Source organism: Jaculus jaculus, chromosome 13 (assembly GCF_020740685.1).
Source record: "Jaculus jaculus isolate mJacJac1 chromosome 13, mJacJac1.mat.Y.cur, whole genome shotgun sequence".
NCBI lineage: Eukaryota > Metazoa > Chordata > Mammalia > Rodentia > Dipodidae > Jaculus > Jaculus jaculus.
The window spans coordinates 38,331,707-38,348,806 of record NC_059114.1 but is presented as its reverse complement, the minus strand read 5'-3'; the positions used below and the strand labels follow the sequence as shown (position 1 = coordinate 38,348,806).

Here is a 17,100-nt window from a genome sequence, read left to right as displayed (position 1 = left end):
TTAGAGGTCCAAAGATTTTCAAAAAAGTTTATTCAATCCAGGAAATAAAAGATGAGTTGGTACAATTAGGATTAGATAAAGAATTTGACAATTAGAAATGATATATATTTAGGTCTACCTGACTCAGAGTAGTAATATCCATAGAAACCATAATAAATCTTCAGCTTATGTGAGCTTAATGAACCAGATAAACAATTGTATCGCCAATATCTGCCAACAGGCCATTCTCAGTGAGGTGGATTTTCTTGCTCATGAGGTCCACATGGAAAACAGCATGCTCAGAAATGAGGGTCTTCTCAGTGTGCTCTCTTCCTAGGACTGGAACTCGTCTAGGCCCCAACAGTGGATCATCAAACCTCATGAGCTTCACTTTGTTAAGGTCTACAGCAGGAGAGACATGAGTGTTTAGTAGTCACTGACACAGACCCAAAGTGAGGCTTACAGTTCACATTTTAAACAAACCAGTTGTCATAACCAAAGTATTTTCATCAGATTATTAAAGGGAACACAGCCTCAGAAGTAAAGCTAATAGCAAATAAATCTTCATCCATTTTCAGCTTTTTACGCAGCTCAAACAGTGAGAGCAATTCTGTACAACACATCTCCTGAAACAATAAATTGAGGGAGAGGAAGCACTGAGTGTCTTTTAAGTATCAACCTAAATTATCTCCTCACCTCCTTTGCTTTTTTTGGGGGGGGGGGGAGGGTCTTTTGAGGTAGGGTTTCACACTACCCCAGGCTGACCTGGAACTCACTATGTAGTCTCAGGATGGCCTTGAACTCACGGTGATCCTCCTCCCTTTGCCTCCCAAGTGCTGGGATTAAAGGTGCGCACCACCACACCCAGCTACCTCACTTACTTTGTATATGTTCCCAGTACCCAGACTTCAGAGTATTAAAAAGTTGAAAACATTTCTTTTTTGTGCTCCTGGAGTAAACTAACTCTTAAGAGTAGCTTTTCTGGGAGCTATTTTTGAAGAAATAATTATTACTGAAAAAAATAGTGCTACCTGTTTCTTGTTTTGCTAAAAAGATGGAAAGTGTTTATGTTAGGAGCAAATTGATGAGACAAGAACAGCTAGGGCAGGCAGAAACCTTAAGGCCTGCTCCAATCCTAGCCTGCCTGAGATTTTCTTGATCTCCTATTGTGCAAGCTGATAAGTATGATGGCTTCTGGCAAAAACATAAACATTTGCCCTATAAACAAATTCATGATCCAACAATCTTGCCAACAACTGAGTCCCAAGGAAATTTATCTAAGCAATTCTGAGACTTCTCAACATCAAACAGCTTTATTTCCTATGGTGGAAAAACACTGTAAGTGACTACAAATGCTGCTTCTGAACTTAAATCTCATTCTAAGCATAGCATAGCTAGTTATGCTTAACCTGATCCAGAAGATATGTTCTAAATTGCTTTCAACTCTTTCTAAAACAGACTGCTGGGTGGTCTGTTTGCTATCCTCCCTCATGGTATCACAAGAGTACGAAGTTTAAATGAGAGGGATAAGAGATAAAAGGGGACATTAATGCAGCTGGCAGCAAAACCAGGAGTACAAGTTATCCAGTCATTCGACTTTCTGGGAAACAAAGACTGAAGGACTTCAAGTTTAAAGAAATCTTAGGGCTTATAGAAAAATACCTGCATCTACCATGAAAGCAAACCCAGTCTAAGAGTCTCTGTAGAGATTGTGCGATTGTTCCCAGACACAGCACAAGCCCTGAAAATTAACATAGGAAAGGAGCAGGTACAATCTCCATGATGGTCTTGATCTCATTTGGAAAATACAATTCATTTTAACAGCCCTTGCAATTTAACTTGAACATAAGGAGTAACAAATAGTTTGCTATAGAAACAGAGACAAGTCCTGCCAACAGATGTTATATATAAAATGTTCTGCTACAGCTCTCTCTCTAACAGTCATCCCTCACCATTTCAAGTAATTCTAATTCAAACTATTTCAAAGAAACCTTAATACTCATTCATGTTTCTAGGTGACAAAACACATTTGCTTGGATGTTTCACCATGTAGTTTATTACTGCCAATAAATTGTTAGAGCTTTCTTGGTGGCTTTACTATCTTTTCTTATCCTAGATCTCTCTAGTCACTGAAAATGTTGAAATTTAAATCTGCAACTGCACAAGATTTAAGGCACTTAGAGAAAAGATGAGGGTGATTGAAAATCCCGAGGGATTGATAATATGAAATGGAGCCTTTCACCTCCAAATATGGTTCATATGTGGCATGGGTTGTGAGTGATTTAAAGTCATTATCATCAAATAGTTGCTCAGTGGCCTTTGTGGAGTGAAATAATGATTTTAGTCAAGTTCCTCCTGGACCTAGATTGTAATCACCCTCAATACAATTGGCACTAATTGGACGGCTTGCTGGCTATTACAGCAGACAGACTAGGAACTGTGTTACTGAATTTAATTCCTTTTCTATCTAGTATATGCAACACACTCAGGCTCTTGAAGATATCAAAGCATCCTGAGGGGTTTTGGAAAAAATATCAAGGTTAGATCTCTTCTATAGATTTTTATAGGAATATCAATTTCAAAACTCCCTAATGTTTCTATCCACTTTCTAAAGTTTTTTATTTTTTTTTTGTTTTTGTTTTTGTTTTTTTGAGTAGGGTCTCACTCTAGCCCAGGCTGACCTGGAGTTCACTATGTAGTATCAGGGTGGCCTCGAACTCATGCAATCCTCCTACTTCTGCATCCAAAGAGCTGGGATTAAAGGCGTGTGCTACCACGCCCAGCCACTTTCTAAAATTTATAGCAGATTTTTAACACCAAACTTGAAACACTGTATGATAATATTACTCATAACTAGTAGATAGAGAATGGTGTCAGAGGCTCCATGAGCAAGCACAGTCAGTGCTATGGCTGAGTACACTTAAAGAGAACATTTTATAATAAAAATTTTAATATATACATACTTTCTCTTCTGTACGACAGCCTCATAATACTGCTATCCAATATGTCCACACCATTATACACACACACACATTTTGAGGGGTTGGTTTTTTGAGGTAGGGTCTCTGTTTAACCCAGGCTGACTAACCCAAGCTGACCTGGAATTCGTAGTCTCAGGGTGGCCTTGAACTCACAGCAATCCTCCTACCTCTCTCTGCCTCCCAAGTGCTGGGATTAAAGGAATGTGCTACCATGCCCGACTCAATACCTATATTTCTAAAAGACATGATGTCTTCAAGGCTAAGAGTTCTTTCTATTACAAAGCCTCCTCATGACTGAATGGAAGCATTCCAAATATAACAAAATAGTTTATTGATAAATTGACAGTTCCATACCCCCAAGTTCTGCTTCTTTAAGCCTGTAAGATCCAAATATAGGGTAACCATCCTACAGCATCTGGCTTATTACAGGAACATAATAAATCCCAAGAACATGAATGAATTTGAATGATGTTTTGCTTAGTGAAATAAGCTTACCTCAAAAGGAAAATTACTGCATTGTGCAATGGCACATATCTATAGTCTCTGCCGCTCCAGAAGCTGAATTAGGGGGATTGCTTAAGCTTAGAGGATCAAAGCCAGTTTAGACAACATAGGAGGTGTTTTGTTTTGTTTTGTTGTTTTGGTTTTTCAAGGTGGGGTCTTGCTCTAGCCCAGGCTGACCTGGAATCTGGAATTCACTATGTAGTCTCAGGTAGCCTTGAACTAATGACAATCCTACCTCTGCCTCACAAGTGCTAGGATTAAAGGCCTGTGCCACAACACCCTGCTTTAACATAAGAGATTTTATGTCTCGTTTAAAAAAAATATTTTATTTATCTGAGAGAGACACATGCAGCACCTTTATACCTGGATTATATGGGTACTGGGGAATCAAACCTGGATCCTTAGGCTTAGCAGGCCTCAAGCACCTTAACTGCTAAGCCATCTCTCCAGCCCTGAGATCTTCTCTCTTAAAATAAGAAGCCCTACCAGTATGGTGGCGCGTGACTTTAATCCCAGCACTCAGAAGGCCGAGGCAGGACGATCACCATGAGTTCCAAGCCACCTGGGCTAAAGTGAAACCCTACCTTGAAAAAACAAAAAAAAAAAAGAAAAGAAAAGAAAAGAACCACTTGTAAATTAATTTATTGAATCTAAAAAAAAGTGCAGGGCTGGAGAGATGGCTCAGCAGTTAAGGCACTTGCTTGCAAGGCCTGATGACTGGGTCTGATTTCCCAGGACACACATAAAGCCAGATGCACAAAGTGGCACAAGCATCTGGAGTTCATTTGCATTGGCTAGAAGCCCTGGTGCACCCATTCTGTGTGTGTGTGTGTGTGTGTGTGTGTGTGTGCCTGTCTGTCTGTCTGTCTATCTGTCTCTGTTCTATCTGCTTGCAAATAACTAAAGAAAATACATTTTTAAAAAAATAAATAAAATACAAATATTATGATTACACTTCTATGAGGCACTAGAATAATTAATACACATAATACACAGGGGCAATAAGTTGAACAATGCTCAAAAAGAAGGAAAGAGACAGACTAAAATATCATAATTTTAATTTAATGGGTATAGGGTTTCAGTTTGGGAGTATGAAAAAGTTCTCAAGTTGGATGGTGGTGATAAATACACTCAATGTCACTGAATTGTATACTCAAAAATATCAAAATACCAGCTATGTAGTCTATGTAGCTATGTAGTGTGGTGCACACCTTTAATCCCTACACTTGGGAGGCAAAGGTAGAAGGATCACCATAAGTTTAAGGCCACCCTGAGACTAAAAAGTGAATTCCAGGCCAGCCTGGGCTAGTGAAAACCTACCTGGGGGGGGGGGGGGAGGACATACCAGGTGTGGTGGCACATGCCTTTAATCCTAGCACTTAGGAGTCAGAGGTAGAAGGATCATGGTGAGTCTGAGGCCACCATGAGGCTACATATTGAATTTCAGGTTAGCCTTGGCTAGAACAAGACCCTACCTCAAAAGCCAAAAAATAAAGAAAAAACAAAATGGCCAAGCAGGACAGCCCACACTTACAATCCCAGTGCACAAGAGGCTGAGGCAGAAGGGCTGCAAAATCAAGGCCAGCCTGCATTATTCTGTGAAACCCTTTCTCAAAACAACAAAAATACAACCCATGTCACAGGTATTTTATCAAAATTAAAAATCAGGTTTATAAACACTCAAATCCCTAGGCCTAGTACTGTTGCTGGTGCTGTATAACATGAATTCAGTACTTTCCTCCTCCTAATAAACACTTTCCCATCATTTTCCAAACAGCATCCTAAAACCATTTTCTCCATAACTATATAACTGGATATCACCTTCCTCTATGTCACAGATTTTATCCTTTCTGTCCTTTTATTTTTGGAGGGGGGGAATTTTTGAGGTAAGGTCTCACACTAGACCAGGATTACCTAGAATTCACCGTAATCTCAGCGTAGCCTCAAGCTCACAACAATCCTCATACCTCCACCTCCCAACTGCCGTATCTTTATTTTTCTCCCTGCATTCACTTTCTCCTTAGATTTTAGATAAGTATTTCAGTAGCTTTGTCCCCTACCCTTTTGCTAGATGCAACTTTTAGCTGATAATAGCACTCTGTGGGATCCTCAAAGCCAGTACACCTGGTTGTCTCTATATACACTACACATGGTAGACGCTCCACAGATGTACACCAAAGAGAAACGAGAAACTGTATTAGAGCACTTAATACTGGAAGAATGTATCCCTAATTTTGAATTGCCTCTTAAGAGAGAGAAATTGCTTGTTTAAATTTTAGAGACATACAAAGCCTTGAAGCAATATCTAATCTCATTTCACTGAAAGAAATCAGCTTAGCACTTCAGTAGCATATAAAACCTCATCCAAACTATCTAACCCCAAAAGAATGTGGTTTTCTGATTCTGGGCCCAGTATTCTTTCCATGGCATCACACAGCTGTCCATAAACAAGTCAGTTACTATCTCTTTTTCTCCTGTGCTTAGAACTCATCAAATCCACAAGTGTGAATTTTAGGGAAATCATTTACCTTTGATTCCTCGGTCTATTCTCATTAAACGCCTGATTATCAATTCACAGTTATCTCCTTGCCTGATATCAATTTTGGTTGAGAAGTGACCATTGGATGGCTGGGGGTTTACTAGAGAAAGTGGTACACCAGGCTAGGAAATAAGAAAAAAAATGATTATAAGAGAAGTCAAATTTGAAGATTGCAAAGAGAGAGGAGAATAAAGACATATCTAATTCTGGCATTCTAAGTCACAGCCAAGACATGCTCAAATATAAAGAAAAGCTGTATAAGTTCATGTTTATAAACAGATGGCTTGGTAAAACTGATTACAACTACATATATCAATATTGATGACAAATGATAATAATAATTACATTTCTCTTCCCATAACTACCAGTATTTGTTGAATTATGACTACATGTCAGACAGTATAAAAGCACTTTACAGACATTAGTTCTATATCCTGGAAGTTACTTATTTTCAACAACCACCATGAATGAGAAGCTGAGAACCAGAATGATTGAGAAAACAGCCCAGGGTCATACAGAAAGCATACTTAGTTCTATGCCAGTTACTATCTCCTACACTACAGAAAAATGTAATTTAAAGGACTAGCTTTATTATCTTAAGTGAAAAAAGTCATGTGAGTCTTGTAAAACAATGCATATAAGACTTAAAAATGGTCTGAAATAATAATTTATATAGAACACTATTTCATATATCTATTTCCATATTACTGCACTTTAAATTTTTTTAATTTATTTATTTGAGATAGAGAGAAAGAGGCAGATAGAAATAGAATGGATGCACCAGGGTCTCCAACTGCTGCAACAAACTCCAGATGCATGTGCAAACTTGTGCACATGGTATTCATAGGTCCTAGGGATTCGAACTGGGGCCCTTTGGCTTTGCAGGCAAGTATGTTAATTACTAAGCTATCTCTCCAGCCCTATTACTGCACTTTTGAAAGCGATCACACTTAATGTAAGGTCAGGAGGTCTCTATGATTGTATTTACCTTATTCTTTCAAAATAATCCTTTTCCATTTGTTCAGTTTTCAATTAACGAGATAAAGTAACAACATTGGTATGTTAGTCCACTGGACTTTGCCAAATCTGAATGGACTTAAAGCTAAACTGAATCTCTATGACATTTTTTTTATCTTCACCAATAGCAGCAAAAAAATAGGGAAAAAAAGCAGTTCCAGTGTAACTTAAGCATCTACCTGGCTTATACAAAAAACTAAAAGCTTTAAATAACAATCAAACTACACAAAACTCAGAATCTGACACTTGGAGAACTGAACCTGGGCCCTTTGAATTTGCAGGCAACCAACTTAACCACTAAACCATCTCTCCAGCCAGAATCTGACATTTGGAATTTAAGCATTTTGTTTAAAAACAAAAATCTTGACAAGTTTTTTTAAAATAAAAATCGTGCCGGGCGTGGTAGTGTACACCTTTAATCCCAGCACTCGGGAGGCAGAGGCAGGAGGATCACCAAGAGTTCAATGCCACCCTGAGTTAATTCCAGGCCAGCCTGGACCAGAGTGAGACCCTACCTCAAAAAACCAAAATAAATAAATAAATAAATAAATAAATAAAAATCTTGAAAACATTAATTTTAAACATATCTCAGGGGTTTCCTTATTGTGAACTCTACAAATATTTGAAAGAACTTTATCCTCTACTTTAAAAAAAGTTGAAATCATATCTTTTAAATATTTTATTTATTTGTTTGTTTATGAAAGAGAGAGAGAATGGGTGCATGAAGGCCTCTAGCCACTGCAAATGAACTCCAGACGCACCCACCACCTTGGGCATCTGGCTTTACGTGGGTACTGGGGAATCAAACCTGGGCCCTTTGGCTTTGCTTTGCAGGCAAACGCCCTAACCATAAGCCATCTTTCCAGCCACATATTTTTATTTTTAAAAACTACAAATAGCCGGGCGTGGTGGCACATGCCTTTGATCCTAGTACTTGGGAAGCAGAGGTAGGAGGATTGCTGCAAGTTTCAAGCCACCTGAGACCACATAGTGAAGTCTAGGTCAGCCTGGGCTAAGAGTGAAACTTTACCTCAAAAAACAAAAACAAGCCAGGCATGGCGGCGCACACCTTTGATCCCAGCACTTGGGGGGCATAGGTAGGAGAACTGCCATGAATTCGAGGCCAGCCTGAGACTACGTAGTTAATTCCAGGTCAGCCTGGGCCAGAGTGAGACCTTACCTCGAAAAACCAAAAGAAAGAAAAGAAAAGCTATACAGTGAAGAGTACAGTTGAGGGCTGGAGAAATGGCTTAGCAGTTAAGGAGCTTGTCTGCAAAGCCAAAAGGACCTTGGTTTGATTCCCCAGGACCCCCATAAGCCAGACGCACAAGGTGGTGCATGCATCTGGAATTCGTTTGCAGTGGCTGGAAGCCCTGGCGTGCCCATTCTCTCTCTCTCTTTCAAATAAATAAATTAAAAAATAAAATAAAGAGGAAAAGAAAAGCTACAAATAAAAATTAGTAATTAATGCTACTCATAGTATAAAGTAAGGAAAAGTAAGAACTGCACCAACCCAAGTTAGGACTCCTCAAGTGCAGCTTCATTTCTAACTGTGGCCTTCATTCACTTAATTTCTCTAGGTCTTACAGACACAGATGAAACACCTCTACTGTATCTTCTAGGTCCAACATGCAATGATTCAGTAAGATTTCTTCAACTTACTTCTGTTCTAAAAACATTAAGTGGTTTCCCAGGACAACAATCTTCTCTGACTTTATCTTCTGCTTCAGAGGCAAACTTGACTTCTATGTGTTCCAGCTAAAGGGAAAGGGTGGGGGAGAATGGAAGTCATCAGTAGACTTAATATGATCGAATTTAGTCACCATACCATTTTATCAAAAGCAAAACTGTTTCCTAGTTTCTCCACTTAACATAAATAATCTGTACAATTTCGTTATTTCCTTATGAACAGTAAAGAAAATCTTTAATCGGTTATTAGCATTCATCTTAGATGTCTCATAGTAGTATTTATCAATCCATTTATCACATTTTATAATAAAATCTGGCATCACTCTGCAATACAAAAAAAAGCAGGAATCAGCAGAAAAACTTTCTACTCAAACAAAAGTTCAGAAATTCATCATTTAAGAACAAAATGCTTCCAGTTAAATAAATGAAAGACAAGTTCAGGAATATAGCATACTATATATTTTTGAATATAAGGTGGCCCTAAACACAAGGTGTGTTTTCACTGTCCAAGTAAAAAATTTCAAGAAGCGTTGGGTTTCTTTTTTTTTTTTTTTTAATGTAAGAGAGTGGGAGACAGAGAGAATTGACATGACAAGGCCTCCAGCCACTGCAATCGAACTCTAGATGGATGTGCCCCTTTGTGAGCATATGTGATCTTGTGCTTGCATTACCTTGGGTATCTAGAACCTGGAGAGTTGAACATGGGTCCTTAGGCTTCACAAGTAAGCACCTTAAGTGCTAAGCCATCTCTCCAGCCTGGGGTTGGCTTTTTGTGGTGTGTATGTGTACATGTGCATGACACTTTCGATTGTCAGTTCTCCCTTTCCACCTTGTTTGAGGCAGGATGTCTCACTTACTACTCAGTTGGCTGGCTGGTCCCCAGGCTTCTGGCCAGTTCTCCTGTCCCCACACCTCTCTTCTTGTCATAGATATCTTTGGAGTACAGACACCCATTACAGCATCCAGCATGTACATGAGTAATGGGGATATGAGCTCAGGTACTCACACTTTATCCACTGAGCTTTCTCCACAGCCCGAAGAATTCTGTTGTTGCTTTGCATGTGGTGTATGGTGGTGTGTGGTATATGCACATATGTGCAGAGGTCAAGGAGAACACTAGGTATCCCTCCTCACCAGCTTGTTTCCTTGAGACATGGTCTCTTAATGATTCAAGCTCTTGACATTTTCACAATTCTCGGATTCTCCAGTCTCTACTTCCCACAGGACAAAAACTACAGGCATGTGTGGCCACACCCAGCTATTTACATGGGTGATAGGAGGTTGAATTCAGGCTGTCTCAGACTTCCTCAGGCCTTCATACTTTCACAGGAAGCACTCTTAACCTCTAAGCCACCAAGAACAGAGCAGTTTTTGACCTATATGAATATATATGAGCATATAAAGATACAAGTAAAAAGCCTACTAATATTTAGGGTGTGTGTGTGTGTGTGTATGTATGTATGCTTCAAGTGTCTCAAGGTAGGATGTCACTCTAGCCCAAGATGACCTGGAATCCACTATGTAGTCTCAGGCTTTCCTTAAACTCACAACAATTCTCCTACCTCTGCTTCCCTGGGATTAAACGTGTGCACCACCATGTCTGCCAATATTTAGTTTCTTTGTTAACAGACTTAGCATGCATGAGGCTCTGGGTTCAATCCTTAGTAGCAACAAAAAATACAGCAATAATATGGTAATAATAGTAGCTCATGCCTTTAATCCCAGCACTGGTGGGAAGGGGGCAGAGGTAGGAGAACTGCTATGAATTTGAGGCCACCCTGAGATTACATAGTGAATTCCAGGTCAACCTGGGCTAGAGTGAGACCCTACTTCAAAAGTAAATAAAATACTTACTTAGACATAACTTTCTTCCATCTCTTTATTTTATGAAAGTTTTATGCAAACCCTAAACTTGTACTTTTTTATTTTAGTGTCTTTTTTATTATTTAGAACCACTTTTTAAGCTTTCTAACACAGTATTCTAGAGTAAATTATTTTCCCTAAGTTATCTAAGAAAAAGCATTTTTGAATTTGTGTAAGAAGCTATGATTAATAATGCATTATGAATAGAGTATAACTAACACCTTTTGTGAATCTGAGGGTTGATGGGGGCCAATGCAGGATGATCCATAACATGAGAGACTCCGGGAGCTTTTAAATTTAAGGTTTCTAGCCAGGTGTGGTGGAGCATGCCTTTAATCCCAGCACTGGGGAGGCAGAGGTAGGAGGATAGCTGTGAGTTCGAGGCTACCCTAAGACTACATAGTGAATTCCAGGTCAGCCTGGGCTAGAGCAAGATCCTACCTCAAAAAAAAAGCCCACCAACAACAAAAAAAAAACAAACAAAATTAAGGTTTCTCCTGTTAAAGAGTATCTAGTCATACACAGTTTATCTTTTTTTTTTTTTTTTTTAGAGAGAGACAGAGGCAGAGAGAGAGAGAGAGAGAGAGAATGGGCACACCAGGGCCTCCAGCCACTGCAAACTCCAGACACATGTGCCAACTTGTGCATCTGGCTAACGTGGGTCCTGGAGAATTGAAACAGGATCCTTTGACTTTGCAGGCAAACGCCTAAGCCATCTCTCCAGCCCCAATTTATCTTTTTTATACATAGGAAAACTTGATAAATGAAGGTGACTGCTTATTATTTTATCTTTCTTTAATTTTTATACCCATTCATTTTCTTTCCTCAATTTTTTTTTTTTTTTTTTTTTTTAGGTAGGTTCTCACTGTAGCCCAGGCTGACCTGGAATTCACTATGTAGCTTCAGGGTGGCCTCAAATGTACATGATCCTCCTATCTCTACCACCCCCCCCACCCCCAGTGCTGGGATTAAAGGCATGCGCCACCACACCTGGCCTTCCTCAAATATTTTTGACAGATATATTTAGGAAAAGTACTAAACACAGAAGATGAAGTTTGTGAAAATGTTTATGAAAGAATAGGATTGTGGTTTTCTATGATTAATTAAAACCCTCTTACCTCAAGAGAATTAGTTAAGAAGACTATATTCTCCGTAAGTACTGCCTGTTCATCAAACTCCAGCTGCAAATCCAGGACATGAGACCCTTTCTTCTCTATATTTTCCTAATAGCCAAAGTAATTTCAAAAATACAATCACATTAAGGGTATGTTGAAAATAATGTAGTTCTTCCAAAGTAATCATTCTCACAACTGATAAAAATCTTTACATTTCAACAGTTAAAAGAAAAGCCTTAGACTCATGGGTTCCCCTTATCAATGTCTGCCTGTTAATAAAATTACTAGCTCACAATAGCTACCATTTATAGTAAGATAAGATTTAAGAGGGTATTGAAAAGGTTGGAAAACATGAATTTTATATTTAGAAAATATGGTTCTATGATTATTTACTTAGACTGGCTTAATGTGAAAGCCTAATGAATTCACTGTGACAAGGAATCAAAGAAATGGAAAAAACAACACCCCTTTAGATAATATTTTAATTTAAATTCTCCAAGATAACTACTATAAATTCCCAATGATATTCCTACAAAGTTTAAAGAAAAAAAAAAAAGTCATATTATATACAGGTACTCAGATAACCTTGTAGTATACAAAAAACAATCTTATTCTTAATTTTCTTCATTATTAAATATTTGCTTCTAAAAATTTAATCTTAGAGACACTAGCTCATAAGTAGAAATATAGCTAAAAGAACATGTGGGAAAGTGACCCGACATTATTCCTACTTTTCAGTGCTTTAGTTTACCATCTACTGTGGACTAATACTCTCATATGGAGAGTGAGGCAGTTACTGGAGAAGTGGAATCCTGACACAAGGATAAGTCAGCTTGTTTCCCTCTCTCTAGACTAAAGGTGTCCTCACCTGGCCCTCTGCCATACCTGATGCGGAACAAGGGCACCAGCTATATGCCAGTGCTGTGCTCCTACCTGCCCTGCCTTTAGAACTAAGCTAAATAAACTTCCACTATTTATATAAATGACCCAATCTTAGGCTGAGAATGTGGTTCAATGACAGAACTCTTGCCTAATAGGAAGCCCTAGGTTGAATCTCCAGCACCACAAAAAAAAAAAAAAAAAAAGACAAGAGGGGCTGGAAAGATGGCTTAGCGGTTAGAGCACTTGCCTGAAAAACCAAAAGACCCAGGTTCAATTCCTCAGGACCCAAATAAACCAAATGTATGCATCTGGAGTTTGTTTGCAGTGGCTACATGCCCTGGCACACCCATTCTCACACACACTCTCTCTCTCTCTTTGTGCCTCTTTCTCTCTCTCCAATAAATAAAGATAAAAAAATATTTTAAAAAAATAGATAAAAGAGGCCGGGCATGGTGGTACGTGCCGTTAATACCAGCACTCGGAAGACAGAGGTAGTGAATTCCAGGTCAACCTGGGCTAGAGTGGGACCCTACCTCAAAAAAAAAAAAAGAAAAAAGAATTATCCAGTCTATAGCATTGTGATAGCAGCAGAAAATGGACTAAGTTACCATCTAAGTTCTGGTTTTTTCTCCATGAAAAGAGCTAGAAAACCATTTTCTTATTTCCAAAGTTACTAATCACTTTCTAAGTTTGCAAAGTCATTTTTTGCCCTGCAAATCAACAATGTAATTTAGTAATACACTACTTCTTAAGTCTGATACAGAGACCCTCAAGAAACCAACTCTTCCCCACTATGAGCAAAGTATATCCTGCTTAGTTAGACCTACATAAATGTGGCAACTTGGTTCCAGTTAAAGGATTAGAAAAACTCCCTAATGTAAAGATATATATAATATTTCTGCCTCAAATTGAAGAGAAAGGAAAGTAGAACATAAAAAGAATTTACTAAAACAATTCTTAGCTAATTTTTCTTCCATAATACCTACTTTCATATATTCAGCAGCAGGTAACTTGAAATCTGATAGCTCATTTCTCAGAATCACTGAAAAGATCTGTTTTAGCAGATATCTGGGTGAATATTGTGCCCACAGCGTTTCATTTCCCTCAGACTGCCCTACCTAACCATTTCTCATGTGGTCACAGCTATACAAGCTCCAGTTTACTTACCTTAATCGTAGCAACAAATGGCATGACTTTCTTCATATATTTCTTCAATTCTGGCAAATTACCTAGTTCAGTAGCAATGACTTTGTTATCAGGCAATTTTCCACTATTGGCCTAAAAATAAGGAAAACAGAGGAATGTAGAGAAAGAAGCATTTTTAAAATGACACAAGATTACCAGTATGACTATTCAAACTCCATCAAACATAGAATAGCAGCTTCTAAACAGTCTATTAAAGGGGCAAGGAGTATTTGGACCCAGCATCATAAGGAAATAAAAGCTCAGCGACCAGTACAGAAAGGAGTCTTCCATTCCCTCTAAACTCAAGAGATACACGCCTATTAATTTAGAGGGGGAAAAAATGGAGCATTACACTGAATATTTAGCCTCCCTTAATGTCTCCTGCAAGAGATACTCTTTAGTGTTTAACACTGATAGTCACATACTGACAATCATATAAAGATCCTGTCTTCATAACTTAAAGTTCTAGTCTTCCCATCAGTCATACTGCAATGGAAAACTATATGGTTATCATATATAAGATCTGTATAATGACTGCTTTTGAACAGTCTTCTTTCTGTTACTTAAAAATGTGAAGGAAAAAAATCCCTAGTTACTATGTTAAAAAAAATAGCATCAGCCAGGCATAGTGGTGCATACCTTTAATCCCAGCACTCAGGAAGCAGAGGTAGAAAAATTGCCATGAGTTCAAGGCCAGCCTAGGACTAGAGTAAGTTTCAGGTCAACCTGGGCTAGAGTGAGACCCTGACTCAAGAAAATAAAACAAGGGCTGGAGAGATGGCTTAGCGGTTAAGCGCTTGCCTGTGAAGCCTAAGGACCCCAGTTCGAGGCTCGATTCCCCAAGACCCACATTAGCCAGATGCACCCATTCTCTCTCTCTCTCCCTCCCTCCTTCTCTCTGTCACTTTCAAAGAAATAAGAAATAAATAAATAAATAAAAGAAAATAAACAAAAATAAACTGTATCATTTCTACATATTCCAAAATAACTACCTAAAAAATATATTTTGAAAAAAATAAACACCTATGCCACATATCACTAACAGACATTTAATCATAGATGGGCTGACTGAATGTAAATTTATTTCTGCAAACATCAATGACCCTGCAATAAAGTGAGAAGCAAAATGAGTAACCTTTTCAGATTTTGAGATGACTTATTTTTTTTTCTAGCTATATAAGCATGGCAAGAAGGCCAAGGCTTGAGAATGAATCTAAATGAAGGTGATATATAGTATGTTTTCAAATACTCTACTTACACTCAATTCTAAGCTTTACTACACTTCATGAAAAAAATGCTTCCTCCACTTGTCAATGAGAAAGGAAAAGATGGAAAACATCAATCTTTCTTGCATCACGAAAGACATACCAAGTTTGACCTTAAGACTTCCTGATCAGCCAGGTGTGATAGCACAACACCCTTAATCCCAGAACTTGGGAGGCAGAGGTAGGAGGATCCTATGAGTTTGCTTGGGCTACAGAGAGCCCCTACCTCAAAAAAAAAGACTTCTAGTTCTTTTGTATGAAAAGCAAAAAATTCAAAAATAACATTGGGCATGGTGGTGCATGCCTTTAATCCAGCACTCAGGAGGCAGAGGTAGGAGTGCCATGAGTTCAAGGTCACCCTGAGACTACATAGTGTATCAGCCTGGGCTAGAGCAAGACCCTACCTTGAAAAAAAAAATCAAAAAGAAGCCAATAGGGCTGGAGAGATGGCTTAGCCATTTAACACTTGCCTGTGAAGCCGAAAGAGCCAGGTTAGAGGCTCAATTCCCCAGTACCCACATAAGCTAGATGCAGAAGGTGGCGCATGCATCTGGAGTACATTAGCAGTGGCTGAAGGCCCTGATGCACCCATTCTCTCTTTCTCTCTGCCTCTTTCTCTCTGTCTGTCACTCTCAAATAAATAAATAAAAATAAACAAAATTTAAAAAAAAAAAGAAGAAGGGCTGGAGAGATGATTTAGCAGTTAAGCGCTTGCCTATGAACCCTAAGGACCCCAGTTTGAGGCTCAATTCCCTAGGATCCATGTTAGCCAGATGCACAAAAGGGTGCATGTGTCTAGAGTTCCTTTGCAGTGGCTGGAGGCCCTGGCGTGCCCATTCTCTCTCTCTGTACCTTCCTCTTTTTCTCTCTCTGTAACTCTCAAATAAATTTTAAAAAAATGAACAAAAAAAAAAAAAAAAAAGAAGCCAATGGCTGGAAAGATAGCTCAGCAGTTAAGCTTACAAAGCTGACTGGCTTGGGTTCAATTTCCCAATACCCATGTGAAGCCAGATACACAAAGTGGTACATGCATGTGGAGTTCATTTTTAGTGGCAAGAGGCCCTGGCAAGCCCATCTGCATTCTCTCTTTCTCTCTGCCTGCAAATAAATAAATTTTAAAGGAAAAGGCCAATAATGACTTTTTTCAAGTGATTGCTTCTTTTTTTTGAAGTAATATCTAGTAAAAAAATAATAATAATAATAAAGTAGGATTTCCAAAACAAAAGAAGTGAAATACATATCAGTACCAGAGAAATTACACACTGTCTTTGATTTTCTATTGCCTCCTGAAGCCTGTTGGTAGGAAGGTAGAGGAGCTGAAGCAATCCCATTTCTCTGCCTATCAAGGCAGGACTCACCTTTCACTTACCATAATTCAAACTCTGTCGATAAAGGACAGATAAAGGACACCTTCTGTGTTTCTGACACATACTCAAGGGTGGAGGAGTTTTCCATAAAAATAGATTTACAAAGAATACAAAGCATCCCACTAGACTTTATACATGGAGATGCAGTTTTTTTGAATATTCCTTTTTTTTTGGGGGGGGGGGTTTGTTTTGTTTTTCAAGGTAGGGTTTCACCCTAGCCCAGGCAGACCTGGAATTCACTATGTAATCTCAGGGTGGCCTTGAACTCATAGCAATTCTCCTACTCCCTCTGACTGCTGGGATTAAAGGTGTGTACCATCACACCCGGCATGAATAATTCTTAATTCACTAGGAAAAGTATTGCAGCAAATTCCAATAAAGAGCTGAAAATTAAAGCTTTGGATTTGTCTTTTGTATTTTAAGTATAGTTCCTATCTTGTCTTTCCTTTTCTTTTCCCCCAATGTGATTTTTTGAGGTAGGGTCTCACTCTAGCCCAGGCTGACCTGGATTTCACTCTGTAGTCTTAGGGTGGCCTCAAACTCACGGCACCTCTGCCTCCTGAGTCCTGGGATTAAAGGCATGCACCACCATTCCCGGCTGTCTTTCCCTTTCTTAAATCCATTAATAACTATTTGAATAACCTGAGGGGAAAAATTATAAAGCATACTCTATACCTATCCCTTAAATGTAAATGAAAAGTAGATTTTTCCTTT

General features: G+C 38.7%; 1 protein-coding gene across 2 annotated transcripts in view; it reads right to left on the bottom strand.

The window, feature by feature from the left end:
- Positions 1-17,100, bottom strand: part of Lars1 (leucyl-tRNA synthetase 1) — an 88,837-nt gene continuing 71,737 nt past the window's right edge. For both annotated transcript variants that reach the window (XM_004664719.2, XM_045132708.1), the window contains exons 28-32: positions 13,737-13,847; positions 11,691-11,795; positions 8,683-8,778; positions 5,993-6,125; positions 1-381 (exon numbers count right to left, since the gene is read on the bottom strand). In XM_004664719.2, the coding sequence (XP_004664776.2) occupies positions 176-381; positions 5,993-6,125; positions 8,683-8,778; positions 11,691-11,795; positions 13,737-13,847 (651 nt within the window). In that variant the 3' untranslated portion in view covers positions 1-175. The remainder of the gene's footprint in view (positions 382-5,992; positions 6,126-8,682; positions 8,779-11,690; positions 11,796-13,736; positions 13,848-17,100) is intronic.